Source organism: Leguminivora glycinivorella, chromosome 2 (assembly GCF_023078275.1).
Source record: "Leguminivora glycinivorella isolate SPB_JAAS2020 chromosome 2, LegGlyc_1.1, whole genome shotgun sequence".
NCBI classification, from domain to species: Eukaryota; Metazoa; Arthropoda; class Insecta; order Lepidoptera; family Tortricidae; genus Leguminivora; species Leguminivora glycinivorella.
This window is the reverse complement of record NC_062972.1, coordinates 10,660,784-10,685,607: the sequence shown is the minus strand read 5'-3', so window position 1 is coordinate 10,685,607 and position 24,824 is coordinate 10,660,784. Positions and strand designations below refer to the sequence as shown.

General features: G+C 39.0%; 1 protein-coding gene across 10 annotated transcripts in view; it reads left to right on the top strand.

The window, feature by feature from the left end:
- The window catches only part of LOC125242409, a 90,455-nt gene extending 73,051 nt beyond the window's left edge, over nt 1–17,404 (top strand). For 7 of the 10 annotated variants that reach the window (XM_048151216.1, XM_048151212.1, XM_048151213.1 and 4 more), the window contains 13 exons: nt 570–816; nt 1,373–1,553; nt 1,647–1,803; nt 2,054–4,063; nt 4,581–4,704; nt 4,799–5,153; nt 5,860–6,109; nt 6,928–7,358; nt 9,165–9,312; nt 9,623–9,731; nt 9,877–9,981; nt 13,177–13,326; nt 14,512–14,651. In XM_048151216.1, coding sequence (XP_048007173.1) covers nt 570–816; nt 1,373–1,553; nt 1,647–1,803; nt 2,054–4,063; nt 4,581–4,704; nt 4,799–5,153; nt 5,860–6,109; nt 6,928–7,358; nt 9,165–9,312; nt 9,623–9,731; nt 9,877–9,981; nt 13,177–13,326; nt 14,512–14,519 — 4,275 coding nt within the window. In that variant the 3' untranslated portion in view covers nt 14,520–14,651. Of the gene's footprint in view, nt 1–569; nt 817–1,372; nt 1,554–1,646; nt 1,804–2,053; nt 4,064–4,580; nt 4,705–4,798; nt 5,154–5,859; nt 6,110–6,927; nt 7,359–9,164; nt 9,313–9,622; nt 9,732–9,876; nt 9,982–11,025; nt 11,122–13,176; nt 13,327–14,511 lie in introns of those variants that run through there. The other 3 variants (XR_007178867.1, XM_048151217.1, XM_048151218.1) reach the window with 3 other exon arrangements.
- The last annotated feature ends 7,420 nt before the right edge of the window (nt 17,405–24,824 follow it).

Genomic DNA, 24,824 nt, shown 5'->3' with positions numbered 1-24,824 from the left:
CTTCCGAGAACCATTTCGAGAACACTGCTCTTTATATGTTTTATAGTTATGGTATAATAAGGAACAAGATTTTGATTAACAACCCGGCTTCACATATCATACCAGGAAACTTCCTATCTATTTCTTATAAAACTTGATCGCTTTAATTTCTAAATGAGGGTACATTTCATGACGATACGGATCAAAGATGAACCAAATGATCCTTGCAATATATCCGTCAATTACCTATTACGCCTACAATAGTTACACAGTTATAATGCACCACTGATCTCGCTCGTTCACATAAGGTTACAGATCTTTTCACGAAAGCTGGCATGAATGGAATAAATGATACTTTGATTGTATGAGTGACACCTGTATTAGTAGGTATACAGTCAAGTCAAGAGTTTCAATTTTATTGGTAAATCTGTCACACACAGACACATTTACATTCACTTAAATATTCCCTCCATTCGTGCCAGCTCTTAATGGATTGACCTGTACATTCTTGTAGATACCATATTAAGACATTTGAACATCTTCCAATATTGTGCATGAAGTGGATTCTAATGGGAGTGGTGTATGTATAGGGCGAAGAGTCCGTCGGTTCCATCAACACGATGTCGATCTGCAAGTCGGAGCTGCTGTTCTCTCCGGTGAAGGAGCACGGCGTGCACTTCAGCGTGGACAGCCTGGACTGCTCGCTGCCGGCGGAGCAGGACCTCATCCTGACGTGCCAGGCCAACAAGGACAACTACACCATCGCTTTCGAGGGCAGCCTCACCGTTTACTCCGAGGACAGCGAGTGTCACGAGTTTGCCGTCAATCAAAAACATGGTCAGTTGTTTTCCACTCAAATTGTTTTGTTTTACGTATGTTATTAACTTTGTTGATGCGAGTATTTTACCTTTATAAGTATCTAAACTAGTTATATTTATTGCGCATGAGGATAAAATAGGTACTCCTGGAAAATATGTGGGCTCATTAAAGGAAAAACAAGCTGATTATACACCTTGTTACACTTTGTTCTAATAGAATAAGAATGAAACGAATCAATTAACACTTTCGCTACCAAGAACCCGACTGTCGGGCACACCGCTCGTAGAAGCGTAGCCGATTACATGGGTTTCCCCGTATGTAGCGAAAATGTCGTAGCGCCGCGTAGAGCCCGGTTTAGAAAGTGTTAAAGCTGTTAAATTACCAAACAATGAACATATAAATCATATAATTCAGTTTTCTTTATCAGGTTTTTGGAAAAATGAATAATTCGATCCAGTCACTGAGGAATTTCAGATAATGACATAATTGTTTACATTAGTCGTGATTACGTCAAATATGATTCATTATGTCTAAGTGTGTACATTGTAGATAATTGTCTTCGTTCTATTTTCAGACAAATTGGATAAGCAAGAAGATAATGCAACGCTAGATGAAAGAACACGCAGGAATTTAGAATTATTAGAAAGATGTAAGAAACTAACCAATAAGCTAACTACTTCTATGGCTAGGAGCGATTTAGGATTAACTACTTGGAGTAAGCTTAAGAAACAGACCAACCATTCGCCTTTAAGAAGGTAAGTTTGAATTGTTTATAATATTTTGTTACTAAATATGTTATTTATTTTGATTGTTGACAATTATTCAAACGTATATTGGTATGTACACAGGCACCCTTCAGGGAACAACAATGAGGATTCACATGAAGCGACCGATGCCACAAGTGATATGAGCAACTCGGTTATCAAGAGCCAAAGTCTGCCAAACCTGTACAGAAGGAAGATTATGAGCAGTTCCATCAACTCGGCTGCTCTCAGCAACTCAACGGTATGAAAGTATACTAATAATAACCATATATTCATAATTTCAATTTACTCGTTTTATGTTTTATTAGGGGAATTAACAATGTAAATCGCTACCATAAATAATTAAATCTACTATAAGTAAAGTATAGTATTGAAAAGTTAACGAAAAGAAGTCAAGTCTGTTTACTGTTCTGCCCTATTATTGTTCTAACCGCTCTGTAAGCTTGACCTTGTTGCCTTTCATTAACACCTTGTTACGCCCTTGTTTGCAGGTCGACTCTTTCACCACCAATCAAAGGTTAATGGGTACTCCGACCTGCATGAAAGTGTACGATGTATCGCAACACCGTTCTACGCACGGAAGTCAGCATTCGGAACCAATGAGTACCTCCTCTACCGAAAACCAGTCATCTTCAGACAAAAGTCAACCAAAACAGGCCTTCAGCCTGGTAAAACTGTTTATGAAACAAAAAAGCAATGATGGCGTAGTAGGATTGGATCAAATAGACAGGTCAGAATGCTGGCCATCTAGCTCCGGTGGTGAAAGTGGAGACTCTATGGGAGAGCCAAAAGATGACTCCAAAATGTCAATGCGTTCTCAAATGGAATTGCCATGTGATGTAGCGGAAGAGGGTTCAGCAATTTACGATGAGATTCCACCTAGCAACCCGTACAATAATAGAGTTTATGACGAAGTAATAGAAGAAGAAGACAATGATGGCGTTAAATTAAGCGATAGCGAATCCAACCTTTATGCAACAGTAAACAAACGCCACTCAAAGAGAACTAACGTCAATATGGTGAATAGTCCTTCAAGACTGAGAAGTAATAAGAAATCATATTCTTCCCAATCGTCGAACACTAGTGTTAGTATATCGAGTTGCTCTGAGTCAGATGGAACCCAGATTACAAAAATGAATCGATTATTGCAAAGAGAGCCTTTTGATAACAAATCTACGTCTACTCATCTCGAGACCACCACTATTGACAAAAGTATGCAGACGTCCACGTTACAAATGTCGAACATATCCCATGAACGTGAAATATTCAAGGTAGTGGAACCCTCGTTTCTCGAGAAACTTAAAGAAGGAGACTGCGAGAAACCTGTGTTTATACTATACCCTAACTACACGCTTCCCGATATAAGTTTTCTGAACGGCAGACCAAATATTTACCTGAATCCTGTAAAAGTAAACGTCTCGCCTAAATCGAGCGAAATCAAGAGGAACAGACTGAACGTTAAAGGTAAACGACCATTTTCTTGCAACGACGTGGAGATGCTAAAAAAGAAGGGGCTCGGGCACATAAAAGATTGGGATTCACTAAACTTTTTGCTACCCACAGAATGCAAGCAAATGCTATCAGAGTTACCCGAACTGATGCAAAACGTAAGAGAAAAAGAGTGCGGAACAAAATGCGATAAATACTGTAACGCGACACCTAAATCCAAGGGCAGGCCTATGAGCTGCGACTGCAACAACCTGGCCGGCCACAACACCACCGTGTCGTCCAGCTCCAGCACCGCCACGCAGCCCTCGTCCGGCTACCGCGGCTCCTCCACCATGCTCACCGACTCCTCCGCGCAGCCCAGCCCCGCGCCGCACGGCACCTTCAACCCGCTCTTCGTCTACCGCTACGACAGCGCCACCAGCTCCGAGGCCAGCCACACCGACGGCCACAGGACCAAGCGCTCGCTGTCGGCGGCCGAGCAGGCTCGGCACGCCAAGCAGGGCGAGCACGCCCCTCCGAGACCCCCCCTGCCTAAAAGCATTTTGCGCAAGTCGATGGACAAAACGCGTAAAACGAGCACGCCGTCGAAACGTTACAGTATGTTCGAAATGGACGAGCTTTTGCAGGACCCCATTGTTTGTATGACGGCTGCGACTGAACACAAAACGAAGAGAAGGTCGCTGCAGGAACCTTATTATTTACAAAACCAGACCACAGAATATAGGAAAAATAATGATTTAGCAGCCAAAAGATTATCGCAGCAATTTCTCGATGCGGCCGAAAAAGATGCCGACTATAATGAACTTTTCCAAGATGAAGGTGTCGGTACAGAGAGTAGCCTAGAATCGGGCAAATCGAATGAATTGAAATACCACAGGCCTCATACGCCCCCGATGCCTAAACCGAGAACAAAGAAAACTGAGTACACGGAGTTCCCTCCACCAGGCGCTCTGATCAGCAGCGCTGATCTGCAACAATTAGAAGAGTTTTTGAAATTAAGCGGCTTTAATTGCCAAAATATGGATGAGTGGGACCAAAATCAGGTCCAAAAGGTAAGAAATCAGGTTACCAAGTTTCTGCAAATGAAACGTTCTCAGGAAGAAAATCAAAGGTCCACAGATTCTAGCGGCAGTAGCTGCAATAGCAAAAAATCTGTTAGTTTTGCCCAAAAGTCAGAGGCGAAACCCGAAACTCAACCAACCCAAGTGAAGGCAATGGAAGAGCTGAAAGTAGCCAGTCTCACCACGCCGCCTAATTCACCTAATATTTCTGCTGTAATTTCACAAAGACTATACCAGGTATCATTTTTCTCTAAATAGTTTATCGACATCATTGCCTATTGATTTCTGTGAGTACCTTTGGTTCTTTTATGTTTCTTTTGCGGATTGCCAAACTTATGTCGTTATTTATTCACTACTTTTGTCAACACCTGCTTGTTGTCTTTATTTTGCCTGAAATACCTATTCTAGCTAATTTTATTGGGCTGTTTATATCGTTCACTAATTCATTACACACATGTTAAATATAACTTTCTAGAAATTTCGGTTCCTTACCTATTTGGTTTTCCAGGGTAAAAACTTGGCGGAGATACCAATTTGTGAAGAAGCTGAAATAAGCCCAGATGAATTCGGCAGCCCGTTACACCACGATAGCAGAGGGAAATACGACTTGATTGATTTGTCACAAAAGAGAGGTAAGAATTTGGAAGCTCTGTTGTTACCGGAATTCACGACTCCAAAAAGTTTTTTTTTTCTATTATTATGTTAATGTAATGTTTTTTTTTTCAGCCTTAGTCTCAAATGTAACGGACGCAGTGGAAATGTTGATCCAACACTTCTCCTCGGCCACTGACCAAGCTGAGTTGGCCTTCCTAGGAGACTCTAAACAGTCTCCTGCCTGCGCTAAAATTGCCCTAAATGCCCTTTGCCCGGCTTTATACGCCGTTTTCAGGGACGGCCTGAAGGACAACATTGAAACCTCCTTTGGAGCCGTAAACAACTCTGTGTGGCAAATGGTCGAGACTACAGCAAGACAGGGGCCGATAACAAAATCCTTGAACGAGTTGGTGTTGAGAATCAATAGTGAGGATGCTGTCACGGAGGGGCTGGTTAAATTCAACGCCTTCATTCTGGGACTATTGAAGTGAGTTTTTGTAGTATCAACAATATTATACTACTGAAATTGAATTGTCCTGGAGCGGCATTCGAAGTATAAAATACTAGCCTTTGCCCGCGGCTTCGCTCGCGTTAAATTCGAAAATTGCTGAATGCTCCATACAAACTTCCACCCCCCATTCTAAGGAAGTGGGGGGATATAAAGAGACAAAACGTAGTCTATGTCACTCTCCATCCCTTCAACTATCTCCACTTAAAAAATCACGTCAATACGTCGCTCCGTTTTGCCGTGAAAGATGGACAAACAAACAGACCACACACTTTCTCATTTATAATATTAGTATGGATGTTATAGTCCGGGAATTTTTCGCATGCATTAGCGTATATCGTTGCATTAATAGGTAGGTCAACTAACTCATCTACGAACAAGAGGCTATCTGCGTTGCAAATATAGAGGTCTTATCAAAACACCCTCGGAACAGTTCTGTTTTAAATATCGCACAATATATTCCAAAAAATGTTAGCTATTTAAATAACGCCGCAGAAATGCAATCTATCTCTATCGCTCTTGCGTATTGGCGTAACAGAGCCAGACTGCATTGCTGCGGCGTTTCGCGTCGCAGAAATGCCTTTCGGCTACAGGGCCAGTAGTTATCATCTCGGACAGCGTAAATATGTAAACGAAACTAGATTTTGTTCATACCTTTTAACTAAATTTGCAATTTTTTGTGCAGCGCGCAATCGGTGGACGCGTGGGTATCATACGTGCGCACACGAGAGTCGGTGCTGAGCAAAGCGTACAACGCGGACTCACTTCTACTCGCCGGGGTGCAGTCGCCGCGCTGCCGCGCCCTGCTGGATTCACTGCAGGCCGCGCTGGAGCCGCTGCGGCTGCTGCCCTTCTCGCTCGACCTCATGTTCGAGATGCGGGAGTTGCACCGCAGCTTCAAGAAGATCGAGAGTGACATGCGCGCTGCTAGTCGGGTGAGTTACGGCATTTTACTTTTACTCATATATTTCGTGACCGCTTGCAAATACCTCGGGGTCATTTGGTGTGTGTATGCAGGTGTACTGTATTTCAAACCCTTAAGAGAAAACTTCTAAAGGATTAGATGTCCGATAGATGTCTAAAATTCCGCTCGACATAGTAAAAATACATCACAAATTTTCACTTGTTAAATAGTCTTGGCACAGATAACTATTATTATGTTTTGCGCATTTTCATGTTCTTCGTGCGTGATCGATTTTGTCGCCTCTTTTATACAGTCACACAAGGTAAATAGGTCATTCCTCTATTCAGTACCGATTTTGAAATGAAGGTATATGTATTCTAGAATCAAATCTATAAACACTAACGAAATCATTATCAGTACAGTAGGTATTTGTAAATATATATTCCTGGTTTTCTGCTGATACGAGTATACTACAATGTTTTAATACTTACACTACGGTTTAACTTGAGGTAGGTAACCATGTTATCTTTCTACTAAATATTGTACAATATTATTATCCTCTCTATTACCTAAGAATCTATTTCACTCAACTGCTAACAGACTTGCCGCAAAGGGAGACATCGCTTTATTTGCATTTTATTGTTTATTGCATGTGCTTACGACTCACGAAAATACACTCAAGTCTGTGAACGGATAACTTTTGGCATTTCGTTCGTGCACAGCTTTCATAAAATGCAAATAAGGCCCAAACCCTGCTTACGTTTTACGCGTGTCGGCCTACGAAGGTCGTTCACGTCGACGTTGGATGGCATGATGCATGATGCTAAACGTCTTTGGTGTATTTAACAGCCTACCTCGATTAACACCCCACCACTAACACTGAACCAGCGGAATCTACTGAAACTGGTGCGCTCCATGCAATCGAGCGGGCTTTCGAGCGACGACTGTCAAACCAGCGTTATTATGAGGCACAAGGAGCCTAAAAATAAGGAGCCATCCACCCCGGACCTTCTGAACGACTCCGCTAACGTAAAGACCGCGGTAGAGAAAAACAGACCCCGCTCCTGCGTGAATCCTTCGGCGATAGGGTACGACCTGTGTCCGAACAACAGCAGGATAGAGTTATTAGAGAACAACCGGCGCTGGTCCGGGGTGCAGCTGGGCTCGAAGCTGATGCAGGCGTTCGACCGGCTGGTGTTCGACGACAGCGACGACTACACGGACAGCCTGGAGACCAACAAGCCGGCGCGGCCCGCCGCCGCCGCCGCCGCCGACTCAAGGTAACGGCGCGGCTGTCTCGGTGTGCTTCGTGTCGTAGATCCACGTTTTTCTCCGTTTTGTGTTCATTCATTTTCTGGTTCATTTCTTTTGCAGGAACGCTTACAGCTTTTAACCATTTTTTACATTTAATTTATATTTTAAGTTGTGCATTAATTGTGTAGGTATTTACATTTTATATGTTGAACACTAATTTTATTGTTTTGCTTATTATTTTGTTTGATGTAACATAGAATATGAGTAACCCATATTACCTATTTACTTATGACATTTCAGCAATTCCCGTCAACTTTGTACAATGCCACGTCAGCAAATTTTAATTGATCCTATTTTGTTACCAACATTTAGTAATATAATTCGACTTTCGTAAGATATATACAGGATAATTGTTATAATTAAGAAAATATAGATACTAGAGAACCTTAATGACGAAATAAAACTTAATAAAATCTCAATTAATCAACAAAATCTTGGTAACAAAATAGGAATTAATAAAAACAAATTTAACTTTTTCCTTAATTTTTGTACAAAGTTGACGGGAATTGCTGATTTGTAAAACTAACGAATATTTCTAAACTGATGGGAATGGTTGACTGGTGCCTATATCGGTATCTTCATATTGCCAAGGTTGTACGATTTAAAAAAAAATTACATCATACTCGTACTGGTGGAAAAAAACTATCTATTGTTTGTACACTAATTAGGTAGAGTGGTATAACAATCACTTATATTGTTCGTCTTATGGTAGCACTGGCGTGTTATACTCAGCTTTCAATTACGCTAAGTTCATTGACTTACTGAGTTTGAAGCCAAAAATATAACAACCTGTCGTCGGTCCCACCTGGATACTGCTGCACGTATTACGGGGTGAACGAACCAGACTAGTAAACCGTTTTTAGGGTTCCGTAGTCAACTAGGAACCCTTATAGTTTTGTCTGATAATCTCAGTAACCGTTAGCACTAGAAAGCTGAAATTTGGTACCAATATGTATATCAATCACGCCAACAAAGTGCAAAAATAAAAAATGGAAAAGAATGTTTTATTAGGGTACCCCCCCCCCCCCCCCCTACATGTAAAGTGGGGGCTGATATTTTTTTTTTCATTCCAACCCCAACATGTGATATATTGTTGGATAGGTATTTAAAAATGAATAAGGGTTTACTAAGATCGTTTTTTGATAATATTAATATTTTCGGAAATAATCGCTCCTAAAGGAAGAAAAAGTGCGTCCCCCCCCTCAAACTTTTGAACCATATGTTTAAAAAATATAAAAAAAAATCACAAAAGTAGAACTTTATAAAGACTTTCTAGGAAAATTGTTTTGAACTTGATAGATTCATTAGTTTTTGAGAAAAATACGGAAAACTACGTTGGCCGGTTTTAACTCCTTTATATGGTACCTGTAGTCTGACCAACCAACATAGTACCAAAAAGGCGCCAGAATAAAAATTTGGATGGAATGTTGACATTGTTTCCTCCTATTTTACGATTTTAAATTTTTACTGACCAGCCAGAATCATATTAAATATACTTCTTGGTGGTAAATTAGGTTCAATTACAATTAGTAGTTTTTTGTTCGGTCACTATCACAATAGATACAAGTATACATAGATGCAAATTGTCCAATCAGAGTGCTTAGACAAATGACATTTGTTCACGCTGCGCATCGTCTCTGTCTTGTTAATACAGAAGAGCGCCAGAGAGAAATAACTACATAGCTTGAACATTTTCGCCACTTGTCTACGCGCCCTGATTTATCCGTCAAGATTGAAGCTTAATTTTAATCCTGCAATTGACTTTGTTACAGCTGGAGTGCAGTGGCGAAGAATGGCGGCCAGGCTCGGCCAGCAGCGGACAAAGCGCGGCGGCCAGCGGCCACTCAGGTGGCAAGTTCCGCAAGCTGCAACTCAAGTGGGAGCTGCTCAGCAACGCCGAGAGCCCCTCTTCACCATCTGGTATATTTTTACTTTACAAATTTAATTTTCATTATACACAACTAATGTTAATCCCTGAAAAAGAGGACTTCATAGATTTAAAACGGTGCGATATTTTCACTTGTGAGAAATCGATCCATCTGTAATTCTATAAATGTAAGTCATTTTATTACTGGTTAGTTTTTTCTATAACTTTCAAGTTCACAACATTTTTTATATCCAATTTATGCCGATTCATCTAGTTTTTGACGACGCAAAGATTTGATAAGATATATAACTAACTATTAAAGAGAATACATGTTTTAACTCATTTATTATTCATTGTGTACAGGAGAAACATCCCCCGCAGCGACGCGCGGCTCTAAAATTCCGCGGCCCGTGTCGTCACCCGTGCGGCCGGCGGCGCCCGCCGTCACCGAGCCCGCCAAGAATGCCCACAGGTGGGTTGCTACACCTATACTTTCTGTTTTTTTTCGTAATGAATAAAATGTAATGAATTTTATAAAAATTTTTTATAACTAGCAATGTCGTTCGTCATATCTGCGTATATGTACACTATTAACTAGCAATATTTGTAATGCGCAGGGGCATCCCGGTGCCGGTGCGCAAGGGCACATCCCCGACGGCGAGCACCGCTGCGCGCACGCCCGCCAGAGCCACCTCCGCCAAGCGGCCGCAGCCCGCCAACAGGTAACACAATCTGTTATATTATACAATTATACATTCGTACTTTTCTTTTCTACAGGGTGCTTATTAGGTTACTACCTGCAACCATTTATGGTGTGAACATATAGGACATACTAGCAACTTTTACTATGTGACCAACCCCGATATCGCGATAAAATTACCTGGTGCCGTAGCCGAATGGCATTTCTGCGACGCGAATTGAAAACGATACGCTGCGAAAAGTTGTCTGGCTCTGTCGCGGCAATACGCAAGAGCGATAGAGATAGATATCTACGAGCGTTTCGTTTCGTGAGCGTTTGTGCCATTCGGCTACGTACCCTGACATACCTACTCTCTCTTACAATGCTTGTCTGATTGATTGTATGAAAGAGCCAATTTTTTTGGAGAGTTCAAGTCGCATCGCATAGTAAAAGTTGTTCAAGGTGACCTACATTTTCACCCCGTTGCATACATTTCAGGACTATGGTATACTTTTGATTTGCTCTACAGAATATACAATAGTTTTGCACTTTAAAGGTGGTGGCACATTAATTAGTAATTTATTTAATTTGAGTAGTTACTTGCTTTTATTACGTAATTCCTCCAAAAATTCCTGAAAAATGGATATTGTCTTGATATTGTTACCATTATGTGTCAACCAAAATATTTAAAGAATAGGCTAGTTTCCTATACTTAAAATAAAATATTTTTTGTAGTGCACGAAATAAAGCACCACATAATTAGAAAAAAAATATGGACAGTAATTATGTTTAAACATAATTTCTATTTAATAAGTCAAAGAGAAAGATATAAAGTAAATGAATTGACCGTGACGTCACTCCTCAGTATTTCATAGTAATTCCATATTAGAAAATCGTTTTGACAATTCTTAAAAAGAAGCTGATTTGACTAGTAGGAAACTAGCCTATTCGGTAGACAACTCTTGGGAGAATATTTATTTCTTATTTGCACTATTTTAGTACTTTTTTTCCTCAATTATTTTTCTGGTGGTTGGTTCTTACGTAGCTATTTTGTTATATATACGCTTCTTTACCTGCACATACCCAGAACTTTCCCCGAAGCCGTGAAGAGAGTGGTCGCCAAGAACAAGGAAAAGGAAGCTGTTATTTGCAAACCGGTTGCTAGGAAACCCGCACCGCCGCCGTATGTACCCCAGCAGCCCTTATGCTTCCAATGTTATCACTTATGTTGATAAGACATTTGTCACTGTCACGCAAACATATTTGCCAGAAAGTGACGGATACCTACTTTATCCACGTAGATAAGTGATAAAATTGCAACCATCATAGGCCCGCTGACTTTAACATCTAGCAAACTAACGGCACTAACGAAAATTTTACTGTTTCTTTATGCTTGTTTAAGCATGTAAACTAATTAACAATAATTAACACTAACATCTAAACTAATTATATCTGTAATCACGAAACGACACTAATGCAAATTACTTAGGTACTTACAAATGTCTCGTGCAAAGACAATAATTTTAATCGATTTACTTTTAACTCCTCACTCGTTTACATGAGTAGTATTTATGATTTGACGTAGGTACAGAAAGACAGAAAGATAATAAATAATAAAAATACAACTTGTAAAGTATAGACATGTAACCATGTATCAAGTACTTGTCGACTCGAGTCTCATAATATAATATTGGAGACGGAAAATGCTCATACCTACGGAGTAAACAAAGAGCTGCTTAATAAAGGAAGAAACATAATAAACGAGGAAGTAATTAACTTTGCGGAAGGGAATGTCTTCATATTTTATTTGCAAGAAACTTCATTATTAGCAACGAGACAGCGGAAGATGCTAAAGAGTTTATATTTTGCGTATATGCGTAACATGTATGAGCGCCTACCATCGATTGGCGCAGCAGAAATAAACAAAACGACAAGGTTACGGATACCGTTTGTGTTTTATCCACATGGAAAACATATCGGTGCACGTATTTTATGTCACGTCAGCATGTGACCTTTAGGCAACGATACTTGTCTTATATGATATGATACGATTGATATATACCTACAGATAAACTCTATTATGGGCCAACTTTTAAATTTCACTGCTACATTAAGATATATGAATAATCAGAATATGCAATCTTTACTTAAATTTATATGGTATCAAACATTTTGCTAATTAATTTTACACACTCGTTTCTACATCATATGTAACAACAAAAAAACGTTGAAGTATTACGTCATTCACCTATTGTTTTTTAATAGAAATCCCCGGTTACAATAAGAAACTTTCCCGCTGGGTAATAACTATGTAAAACCACTTTTAAACGGATGTGACCTCGACTTCTGACGTAAATTGTCGTCGGGCAAGGGCCCAAATTTGCATGACGGAAGATAATTGTTACTAATTTTGTATACATTAGGCAGACACACTACACCGAAAATTGAATTAATCCAACTTAGATCTTGTTTTGTTTATGCTTTGTTATATTAAACGGTATTTTTAGGTAAAAAATCATACTTAATGCAATACAAAACTTGTAACACAACCATCCATGTAGGTACCTACCTATGTTGAAATGTGAATGTCTTCGTTTTAAAATAATAACTTTTATACCTAGTCATCGACTTCAATTTTATTATTGATTTAAAGCTTCGTATTCCATTTCATAATCGCATGCTTTTCATTGAGTACTTGACTAATTATGAAACCTGTTTCATAATTTTTGTCAATAGATAATTTTGAATAGGTTTACAATGACGATAAAAAATTACAATACTTATGATTTCCACACCAGAGACTCATCCTATAACGTGGATCGACAAGACCCTTAACGGCCCAGCCACGACATTGGTCTAAGCGCGATAGCGGTGAGCGGCAGCCATACGTGCGAATGAAAGGTCCCATCGCTGTGTCTCGCTCCAATGTATGGCCGCCGCTTACCGCTGCCACGGTTAGACCAATGTCGTGGCTGAGCCGTAAATGTTCTAAACGCTGAAACGTGACGTCACATTTAAGTCATATCACGGTCGAGTGATAAATTACAAACTTTTACAAGTGAATTCTCCTCTCTAAAGCCCATTTAGACGGTACGAGTACTCGCATACGAGTTTTATTACATTGCGGTATTTGATGGCGGTGCAAAATTGTATGTAACCTCACAGCCCGCAATGTAACTAAAATCGCATGCGAGTTCGCACGGCGTCTAAATCAGTCCTACGAATATTGTGTCGGCAGGACGTCGCGAGTGGACGGGCTGCACGCGTCGCCGGCGCCGCGGCCCGCCTCGCTGCCGTACGGCCGCGCGCCGCCGCCCGCCGCGCCGCGCCGCGCCGCCTCCTCCTCCGCCGCCCGCCACCACTCCGCCACGACGCACCAGAAACACAAGTCAGTATACGTTTACTGTGTAATAGGCCTTTACAGACCTCTGCTGCGTGAAATTACGGCCCGGCCACGACATTGGTCTAAGTGCGACAGCGGTGAGCGGCGGCCATACATTGGAGCGAGACACAGCGATGGGACTTTTCTATTCGCACGTATGGGTCCCGCTCACCGCTGTCGCGCTTAGACAAAAGTCGTGGCCGGGCCGTTAATGTAACTGAGAATGATGCAAGCCTAACCTAGCCCTTATTGAAGATCACAAAGAAAGCATTGAAAAATTCACGCGACTATCGGCCCGGTTAGAACTTATACATACGAATTTTATAGTTATTTGTTATACAAGGGGGCAAAGTTGTATTTTAACGCCGAGTGTGGAATTGAAAAACGAGCAAGTGAAAGGATTCTATAGTTGAACCACGAGCGAAGCAAGTGGTTCGAGAATAGAATCCTGAACTTCCGAGTTTTTTAACACACGAGAAGTAAAATACATTTGCACCCGAGTGTAACACAAAACTTTTCCCCTCACTATAGCGAGGAAACTACAACGCAAAATATGTATTTAACGCTGCCTCCAGTAGTTCCACAGGTGGTAAATCATCTTTATTACTAGATTCACCTACTTTTATCAATTTTAAAGCAGTTAATTTGACTTTATTCAAGGTCAAATTACTTTACCCACTAGTGGATAAAATGCGTTTTTACCCGCTGGTATTAAAGAACAAAACACGTGTTTCCGAGCTAGTGAGGGGAAAAATATTAAATATGATGACTAGGTAGTCTAGGTAGCCTATGTATTTAAAATACATAAAATATAGATCTAGATATGATATGGATAGGTTATTTCATTGGAAAATGTTGCGATTGTCATATCTTTTGTGCAAGTTTCACCTTCTAGAAAGCGTAGACTTTCTACGGCGTAGCACACAGATGTCATATATACTAGATCAAGCAAACGTATCTACTTAGCGTGTCAAATGAACTCAGTGAAATCCACTGATTTCCGTCTTTACTCGGCTTGCAGCTTTCGCGACCTTTTGTAAGTTGAAGTCTTGCATTATTCTTAACAGTATTTATGAATTGAGACATTTTTTACGCATCAACTTCAGTACAAAATTTGAACGCGAACTATAACTTTATCATAACAAACTATAAACGCTTTTAATTATTGTCAATAACGCGAACTTAATGTAGATACGTGAGAACACTATGGCACCGGTTACCGTCGGATTCCGGGCACCTCGCGTTCAACGAGGGCGACCGGCTGCGGCTGATCCTGGAGGTGGACGCGCAGCACCTGCTGTGCTGCCGCGGCGACCAGAAGGGGCTCGTGCCGCGCGACGCCGTGCTGCTCGACGACTTCTGATGCCCGCCCTAGCGCTGGCAGCCCGAGTGGCGACCCCTACTCTTCAACCGCCTTTAAACACGCCACAGGCTGCCAGACACCAACTCTCCAAGTGTAATGAAACAGTGAGCGTTTAGTCATTTCGAAATGGAACTCTTCTTTGCAAAGGATCCCGTGAAGCGAACGTTTTGTGTGAGGTCGAAGGTTGTAAATAGTGAGGTTTTGTATTCTATTATATGTACATTTTATTTCTAGTTACCTCTCAGCAATATCCATTATTATTCGTCACGTAACGAACCCTACGACATCACTAAAATTATAATTCTCACGTTTATAAATTATTTAGTAAATTCTAGTCTTACGTTTTAAGGCACGACATGGTCTTGAACTGTAAATAATGTTGTTTAAGGGCACAATTGGGAAAATATTTACGGCAAAAACGGATATACAAAATGCCTACTTAAGTAAGTAGGTTCTTGATTCATTAATTTATTTCTTTGTATAAAACAGTTTGCAGTAAATATTTTCTTCAATGTGATGTGATATAGATGATTATTTGTATTATAGGGATTAATCTCAAATTAATTACTAAGTAAACACGTTTGTACGCTAAATTATTCCAAATTTAATGCCGAGAGAAAGACGCCCAATATCGATCAAATATACTTAGGTAAATATAATCGTGAATTTGATGTCTAAAGTTACCCGTATTTGTATATCATTATATGATGTGTATAATTCGTAGGGTGTATAGGTTCTTCGTGTGTGTTAGACCTTATTGTTTATTTACAAACTTTGATTTTAAAGAAGCCTTGTGCAAATACAACTAACCTTAAATATTCTTTTGTGTACACACATTCCATACTGTTAACAATCATAATATCTAAATATTTAATCAAACCAGGTATGCCCGTTAATGCGTATCGCAGATAGTAAAGGTTCAGTGCTTGGTTGGTTGGGGTGGTAAGAGCGATGCATAGATCTGGGAGTTTCAGACCGTTGTAGACTAGTTAACCTGCCACTGGTACCTAACTGCATGCGCCTCTCCTCGCACCTTCCTCTGGGTCTACGGTGTCGGGCTTGTCGCGGGAACTACCGCGCTACAAGTACAGGTGTCGGGAGCGTAACCACCCGCAACACTAACTGCACGGCCTCTCCCGCTGTCCCTCCCTCGGCGTCCCCGCACGGTACCAGCGACCGCGCGCGCTCTGCTTCCCCGACGCACGGGCACGACCCGCGCTCTCAGCGATCAGCTACAACTGCCACTATTATAAATTAGGCTACGGTTTCAATTTAGTGCCGCTTTTTTGGTCACTGATATTGTGATATTCCTTACCATATCACTGCTTAAGGCGGAATAAGGGAAAGAGATATTTTTGGTACCTTTTTGTATTGCTCAAGTCTGAAGGAGTATGGTTAAGAACGGTACGATTAGTATTCCTGATATACTCTTAATCTAACTTTATACTCGTATAGATATTCAAATATGTCTGTCGATATAAAATTAAATGTAAATAATGTTTTAGCGAAATTTTAAATGTCAAAATTTGTAACAAATCTTAAAAATGCACGATACAGTTCCTCTCGTAGTCCGTCGTGCTGTCGAGTCGCCGCATCGGTTACCCTAGGCTAGTGACCGACCGTACTCGACGATAGCGGGCGCTTTCTCGAAGCCATATGATACGATATCGATACTCGATGCTCTTGCCGGCTCCGTGGTAACATAGAGGCTCGTCGACCGACAAATCTCATTAATCTAGGCTGGTCGTAAGTTAACACAAATTAGAACTGTACCATAGTTTAATATTTATACAATAATTAGAATAATAACGACATCGGTTAATCGTTATAGTTGAATTAGACTGCAACTGTCATCAGCATATTAAATCACGTTTGTTTGTTCAAGGATTAGTGTTAGCATTAATTCGCGCTTTGTGACTGAATGATGTGATGTGGCCTTTGTATGTAATTAAAGTTAAATAGTATATAGTGTGATGTGTGCGCTTGTTGCATCGGTCCGAGTACTCATTATATCGTCTACTTACCGATTGTCGTCGCTGTATGCTTCCACGAATGTGTAAATTATAATTAAATATGTTATCGAAAATCCAAAATAACCATTTAAGTATTAGACAAACAGACATGCCTTAAGAAATAAATAATTAGTAGCCGGTCGCCGGATAGCTTCGCCATAGCTTCCCCGCGCCGCCCGCCGGCGCCGGCGCCGACGCTAGTGGCGCCGCGCGCGCCCGGGCGTAGAGTAAGTTTGTAACACCCGTTTGTATGTATGTCGAGTGATGTCCGATCGTTTTATAAATGACTATTCCTGCGCGTTCTTTCATATTATAGGCACCGTTAGAGGCGGTGACCCAACTGTCCTCGTCGGTACAAACTGTTAAGTTATTTACGATAATTAAGACTATTTATAATTGCGATTTATCGGGATCAATAAGTTGAACTTGTGTTAATAATTTTATTTTCTTAAGAAAAGTAAACAAAACTAAAAAGAGGCTTTCGTTTATTTACGAAGTCTAAACGAACGACTGAGAAATTAATTCCGAATATATTATTATTATGTTTAACTCGAAATCAATACTGTATCTGTTATTATGTATTTCAAAATAAGACATTTTAATTGAAAGTATTTTTATTTATGTTAGTGCCATACAATTAATGTATTAACAGTGGATAATTGATAAATATTATTGTAACCATATAAACCAAATAAACTTATCTAAAATACTCGATGTCTTTTAAGTTTTTACCTATTCCTCAGAATTATCGAGTGTTTTGCACGACTGTCGATGTTGTGTAGAATGGTCTGTAGTAGAGGTGAAAGCCGGCAACGCACTTACAACCCTAGTGTTGCGACCTCTGTTCGCGCGTGACGGTAATGGTGGTGAGGTTCGAATGGCTTATTACCAACATACCTGAGTAAATCAAAGTAATATCAATGACCTTTTAAAGATAACTTCACTTGTGAGAAATTTGCAGTTACCCACTTCGGACAGTCCACGTCAATGGCCATATTTAGACATAGACATTAAACGTTTTTTTTTCCTTCTAAGGCCGTTTTCACATTATCCGATCCGATATCGGATGTAGGAAGGATGTAAAATGTAAGATTTATGCGCTTCCAGGTCTTCATTTATGTATTTAATAGATCATTATTACTAAAAATAATTTTTAAGAAAAAAAAAACCGCCTTCCTTTGGGGTTCTGGTGATAAATACTTTCAAATGTTGGATTATGTTATCAATTCGTCTGTATATTTTTTAATGTTTGTTATTCGATATCTCCGTCATTTCTGAACCAATTTTGAAATCTGGATGATTCTGAAGTACCTACTTACAGATGAGAATGATTATCAGAACGGAACGCAACGGAACGGAGGGGCGGCTCACTCTTCATCAGCAGTTCCACTGCACCAAATGTCACTGTTCTGGACGTAAGTGCATGCTGTTCTTATAAAAATACCAAAGTCACTATAAGTGTGCCGTTCAGATTTGAGGAGTTCCGTTCTGACCATCATCAGCAATTCCACTGCACCAAATATCACTGTTCTGGACGTAAGTGCATGCTGTTCTTATAAAAATACCAAAGTCACTATAAGTGTGCCGTTCAGATTTGAGGAGTTCCATTCTGACCATCATCAGGAGTTCCACTGCACCAAATGTCACTGTTCCGTACGTAAATGCATGCTGTTCCTTTAAAAACACAAAAATCACCATATGTATGCCTTTCAGATTTGAGGAGTTCCCTCGATTTCTCCAGGATCCCATCATCAGAACTGGGTTCTGAGAAAAATGGGACCAATCTGTATGCATATACATTCAATCAAAAAAAAAATTTTTAAAATCGGTCTAGTAACGACGGAGATATCGAGGAACAAACATAAAAAAAAAAAAAAAAAAAACCATTGTCAAAAATGACGCAATGATACCCTGCCATAGATATAAGACAAGATGGCGTTGATCGCTTCAATAAGGATGCGTTCGAATTGCGATGGGGCTGTGTCGTGCGGCTGCGTTCGTGGTCTCACAAATGGTCTCGTCGGAAGATCAGCGCTGACTTGGCGCTGACCTCCGGGTCAGCATTATGCTGAGACGGGACCTTTTCGCGATAAACTTATTAATCCCTTGTACGTTTGTAGCTTTAGTAATACTGTTTTTTTGCATATTGTGTAGTTTTAAGTTTATTACGAATAAATATTTTTGATTGATTGATTGATAATTTGATACAGACGACTTGATAACCCCTTCCTTTGAGATTTGGAAGGCGGTTAAAAACGATATAAAACGCAAAAATTGCGGATTTAATGCCGATGGCACTCTCCTACAACAGTTTTTGTCCGAGGCACCATCGAACTGCCGATATCGGCAGGACGCTTCCGACCATTTTTGGCATGCCGAACCCCCCGCCAGTTGCGGCCGATAATATTTGTTTGTGTGCGTATATAATGTAGGTTGAATGTAGGTATACGTTTGTAGTAGTTTGCGTAATTTCCATTGAAAAAAAAAGGTTGTAATGCATCGGTCCGAATTGCGGATACAAGTTTTTTCATCTTTTGTGTAATGTAAAATTATTTATTTTGCCTGACACTCAAAGTATTTTTTATGTTCGTTATTTTAATTTTACAATATAAAAAAAAAAATATTGGGAATATAGTGCTTATAATTATTAAATATAAAACATTTTTTAAATATTTTTTTATACAAAATCATACTTCATTGATTTGGAACAATGCGTTTTATCGGACCTACATCCGACACTATCGGAAGCGTTTATCGGATGTAGGATGTCGGTCCGAGTGGTCCGACATCCGATATCGGATCGGATAATGTGAAAACGGCCTAAAACGATTACTCACTGATTACGATTAGATGTATGTAGGTACTCAATGAATTATCTACGTATGGTCACTGTATCACCATGCAATGTATAACAGCTAATGGAAAACCAGTATGAAAAATTTAAAGGGATAATTACGGCGACAACGACGGGTCTGGTGGTACCCTGCCTGCAAAACCAATGGACAAGGAGGTTCGAATGTTTTCTATGTATAAGTATGTCTTATTACTCATATGCATAATATGCATAAGTATTATAATTAAGTATGGATGCATACCGTCATCTAGGACCTACCCTATAGGCAATGCATTTTTGGGGTTAGGTGGATTTGTGGTGGTAAAATGTCCCACAACCAATATATATATTGTACACATACGGTACGCAAAAATGAAGTAGGTAAATACTAAATTGAATAAGTTTTCCAATGGCTGTCATGCGTGGAGTAGTGTGTCATCGTGTGATCACCGTAAAGGGGTTTAGAACAAAAAACGAACAAAGTTCATGTGTGGGTGAATCACTTTATTGCTCAATCCGTATAAGTTGTTTCACATTTACAATATAAGCACTACTTGCTTGAAGATATAACTACACATATCCATAATAATGTGTTAGTGAACGTTTTTATAATTATCTAACTCAAGTTTAAAACGTTTCAGATGAACTCTGACTTAGAAAATTATACTACACCATCTCAATTGCTGATTAATACAAACCTGTGATACAAACTGAACTGAACAGCAATTACAATAATCATTATTCGACACATTTTTAATATCAAATTAATAAAAACTTTTGACCAGGATAGCTCTAAGAGGCATTTTATTTGAAATTGTGATTCTAGTTCAGTTCTAGAGTGTCGAATAGGCTCCATATTTTTAAAACCATGTTTTATACTTTAACGTTATGTGAGGTAAATAGACCCAGTGGAATATTTATATTTAATTTGCATAAGCAGAAATATCCGCCTATTCAGTATAAAATAGAATATTACGATAGAAGTGCGTAAAAAATTAAGTTCGAAACCGTACGATGTACGATACACGTGCGAAAAGGAAATTCGTAACTCGTGTCGATTTAAAACACGCAGTTGTATCGTACTAATTATTTTTGATCTGTGCAAAATGATATAAGTAATTCGATTTTCAACTAATGTACAGGTCTAAACATTCAATATATTTTAGTTTTTTAACTGCTAACCACAATGAAAACTCTACAATAAATTTAACTATTATACTTGTCTATTTTCTAGATTTCAAGATCGTGTTTTATGATGAGTAAATATTATTTTAGCTACACTTGCACACAGAAGAGATGAAAAGGATTTGAGATGGAAAACTTGCATTTGTGATTACTTATCTTCTTCATCACTACCAATACAAAAAAAGAACCATCTCACTTACACCTCTTTTTTGGTACGATTACGTGCATTGTGATTAGTCTCAGGGTTTATATATATGTAGGTACTTATTCATTCCTTTCAAAATATTTGAAATGAATATGATATTTCATATAATATTTATGAACATTAATTAAAACTATAAAAAGGATGGAAACGTGAGTCTACAACATAAATCTACGCAAGTGTAGACTAGGTATGTTCAACTAGTTCAGGCTAGAGTATTTTTGTCAAAAATTAATGTTTAAGTCACACAGTGTACAAAATGTTAGGTTAGGTACCAAGTGGCAAATTGTTGTTGTACAAATTGTTGTAGTACTTCCCTATTTTTTTCAGTGACTCTCCTGCTAAGTCATAAATTGGAATTTCGTAAAATCGCTCTATTAGCCGCCTTCCTCCTTCTACGTGTTCAACTATATTCATCTTCTAAGTTTCAAGCATGACACGCACGTACAAAATGTGAGTTGTTGCTCGTTAGCGCCTAATGTGACATTTAAGGTTGCTCTTAAGTGAGGCTCGAGATAAGGTAACTGTCCCATATTACGGGAACTTAAGACGTTTCCTACTTTGAGTGAGGATTGTAAGAAAAATGCGAAGTTTCTAGTCTTGTTAATTATTTTATTTTAAGGATAAGTCTTCTACGATGGATTTAAGACATTATTTTGCATCGTAACTTCTAATTTATAGAAATTACCGTTGTTTTACTTAACCCTTAGTTTGCCCATTATTCCGGGATACAATTTTGGTATGGCTTCAATTCCGGGAGTCGTTGTACGTAATTACGGGATACCTTTAAAGTCCACGTTGTTGAAGCATAATGTGAAAATACGAATTAAAAATATTGTTTACATAAATATATAAATGCACATATCATTTTGATAGATGCTTATACAGAGTGTATTTTTTATAATTGGCAATGTTTTGATGGGTTGGGGTGGGATGGGACATATGATATTTTACGGTATAACGATTGTATGGTATAATGACAGGGTGTTATAAGTTTTACTGTCTGTCTAAGGCATCGCTTTCGAATGGATGAACCGATTTAGATTAGTTTTTTTCGTTTGAAAGCTGAATTAGTCGAGTGTTCTTAGCCATGTTTGATGAAAAACGCTTTAGAATGTCGGGGTTTTTTTTTTATTTGAATCCAGAAACTATTGCCGGTTATAAAAATTGCATGGTACTCGTGAAAATTTCAGTTTTTTAGTACTGGTGATCATTGAGCTACACCGTATACATATATGTGGTGGTGATAAGTTATTCAAGTATGTATATATAAATAAATAGTACTCAATAAATAAATATTATAGGCCGTTCTTACACAGATTGATTGTCCGACGAATTTGTACTATTGTATATTTATATATGTCTATCTTATTATGTATTATCCTCATGTAAATTTTATCTTTCTAGTACTAATAATGATTGAGCTAAATTGTAGATGGACAGACTGACTGACGGACAAACCAATATGCGGTATAAAGATTTTTAGCTAACTAAGAAAGCTTAAAAACATAATAGTCGGGTCTCTATACCTTATTTTGTGTTTTTATATTTTAATATACTTAATATAGGCATACCGGAATAAGATACACTCATATAAAGTCTTGTACTTAATTACGGCAGTCAAAACGAAGGCTATATTAAAAGACAAACAAGATTTTTTTCTTAGTACATTGGAAGATTATATATAACAATTATACTCAAAACATCGAAATAAGTTACCTTTGTGCTTTAATTTTATGAAATAAAACAAATTTAATGTCGATGCCACACTCCAATATTTCGCACGTATTACTCAACGAGTATATATTTCGTACTCAATTATGAGACTAAAATCTAAAAAATATATGTACCGTAATTATGTCACTATAATCTGTAATCTTTACTCAATATATTTACATCAAATATATAAATATACTTCACCGCAAATAGTAATAAAACATAAAAACGTTGCGGACTGTGTTTCTGTTATTCCGTGATACTCCCGCAATTATGTACATCGCGTCAAAATGGTGTACATTATTCCGGGAGCGGGTATTTTATTTAAAATATGCTTTAAATTAATTTGAAACGATGATATAAATGTCTTTTAATAACTATAAGACAATTATGATACAAATTTAATATAAATAAACTTACCCGCATCACAGTAAACCCTTAAGAAGTTCCGCTGCCGCGTTAAGCTCACCGTCAAACACGTCCATAGAAACCACTGCGTGGTTGCGACTGATGCGTTTGGAGGTACCTCACGGCTTCAAAAGATATGATACATATTCGAAAATCGACTTTTTCGGTTCTATTTGATCTATAGTTAATAAAATACTGCATTAAATTAAGATTTTACTGATAGTTTCCTTATTTTGCGACAAAAACCAAAGTATCCCGGAATAATGTACCACATTTTACTATCCCGGAATAGTGTACAGTTACCTTAATGACAGTGCTTTTGTTTTTAGTAGAATGAGTTCGAGCTATTCTTTTTCATTAAGAAATTACGAATGGGCTTTCAACCATAACTGATACCCAAGCTCGACCTCTTCGTGGGTGAAGGATATTTTTTTGCCATTCATTCTATTTAGGGAATCAAAACATCTTCGTTCCGTTCTTAATAGACGGTGAACGCCGGGCGCTGCGCTAGCGAGGTCGGGCGCGCACAGGCCGAACGCATCGGGGCCCTGGCACTGGCCGGTCGCGCCATGGAGGCACGCCTGTTCCTCTCGTTGTTCCTCATGACGCGGTCTTCGTCCTCGTACTCCTCGGCGTGCTTGCGGGGGGAGAGCGCGCGCGGGGTGCGCGGCGTGCGCGGCGCGCGCGCTGAGCGGCAGCGCGTCAGCGGCCGCGGCTCCTCAGACCACTCGTGCACCGACATGTAGTAGTGATCCTGTGGAAGTTTGATTTTTAGTTACTAGTATTTAGTATTAGTAGCAGAGCAAGGGAAATTTAGGAATCTCCGGTCTATCCTAATTTTTATTGTATTAGATAATACCTTTTTTTAGTTCTTTAAGTGTCAAGACTCGGCGATTTAAAGATGAACCATAAATTTCAATAATAACAAAGATGGAAAATTCTGAATGTGCCCAAATTAGAACACACAAAAAAAAACATTCTTAAAATTTGGTTTCAATTTAGGTGTTTAAAAACAAGACAATATACGCAACCTTTACGTAAACAACACTGCACCTAAGTACAATAACTTCAGTAAATACATAATAAGAAAATATGTTAACTTACCATGACATAATGACGTCCGTCGGCTAGGCATGTGCGTGTGCAAGTGTTTGCCAAGTAAATAAACTACACTCAAAATTACTGCAAATCTGTCTACTGAGGGTCTATCAGAAGGTGTTTGATCCCAGGGCGCGTAAACAAAAGTGACAAATTGTTTATACTATGTATGTACGTACCGTAGTTATCTCTGTAAGAGATAATTACGATACACTATGGAACGTGAAGGATTGGCCGCTTGTCTACACGCCCAGGGGCCCATTTTTCAAAACTGAAAGTTACAAGTTACAAGCGGAAGTCTCTTTCCAACTTGTCATATTAGACATTGACAACCACTTGTAACTTGTAGCTTCGAGAAGTGGGCCACAGGTAGTTTTAATAAATTACATTAAATTGCCTAGAATCAAGCACCTTGTGATGGACACCCTGATGCCGTCAGCGGTGATCGGTGAATCGCTATAACACAACTTGCAGTTTGTATATACATATACACTGTCTGTTAACATCACCACATGTCTGTTAATTTTAAATTTAGTTATTCCGTATTAGTTAGTCTTTAATGATATATTAAGTGGTGGCAACTTTATTGGTTCATAAATTATGTATTTACTTTAGCTATAAGAAACATGTACCGTTTGTGCCCAAATAAACATTAAAACATCATTGTTCATATAAGTGCGTTTTCAG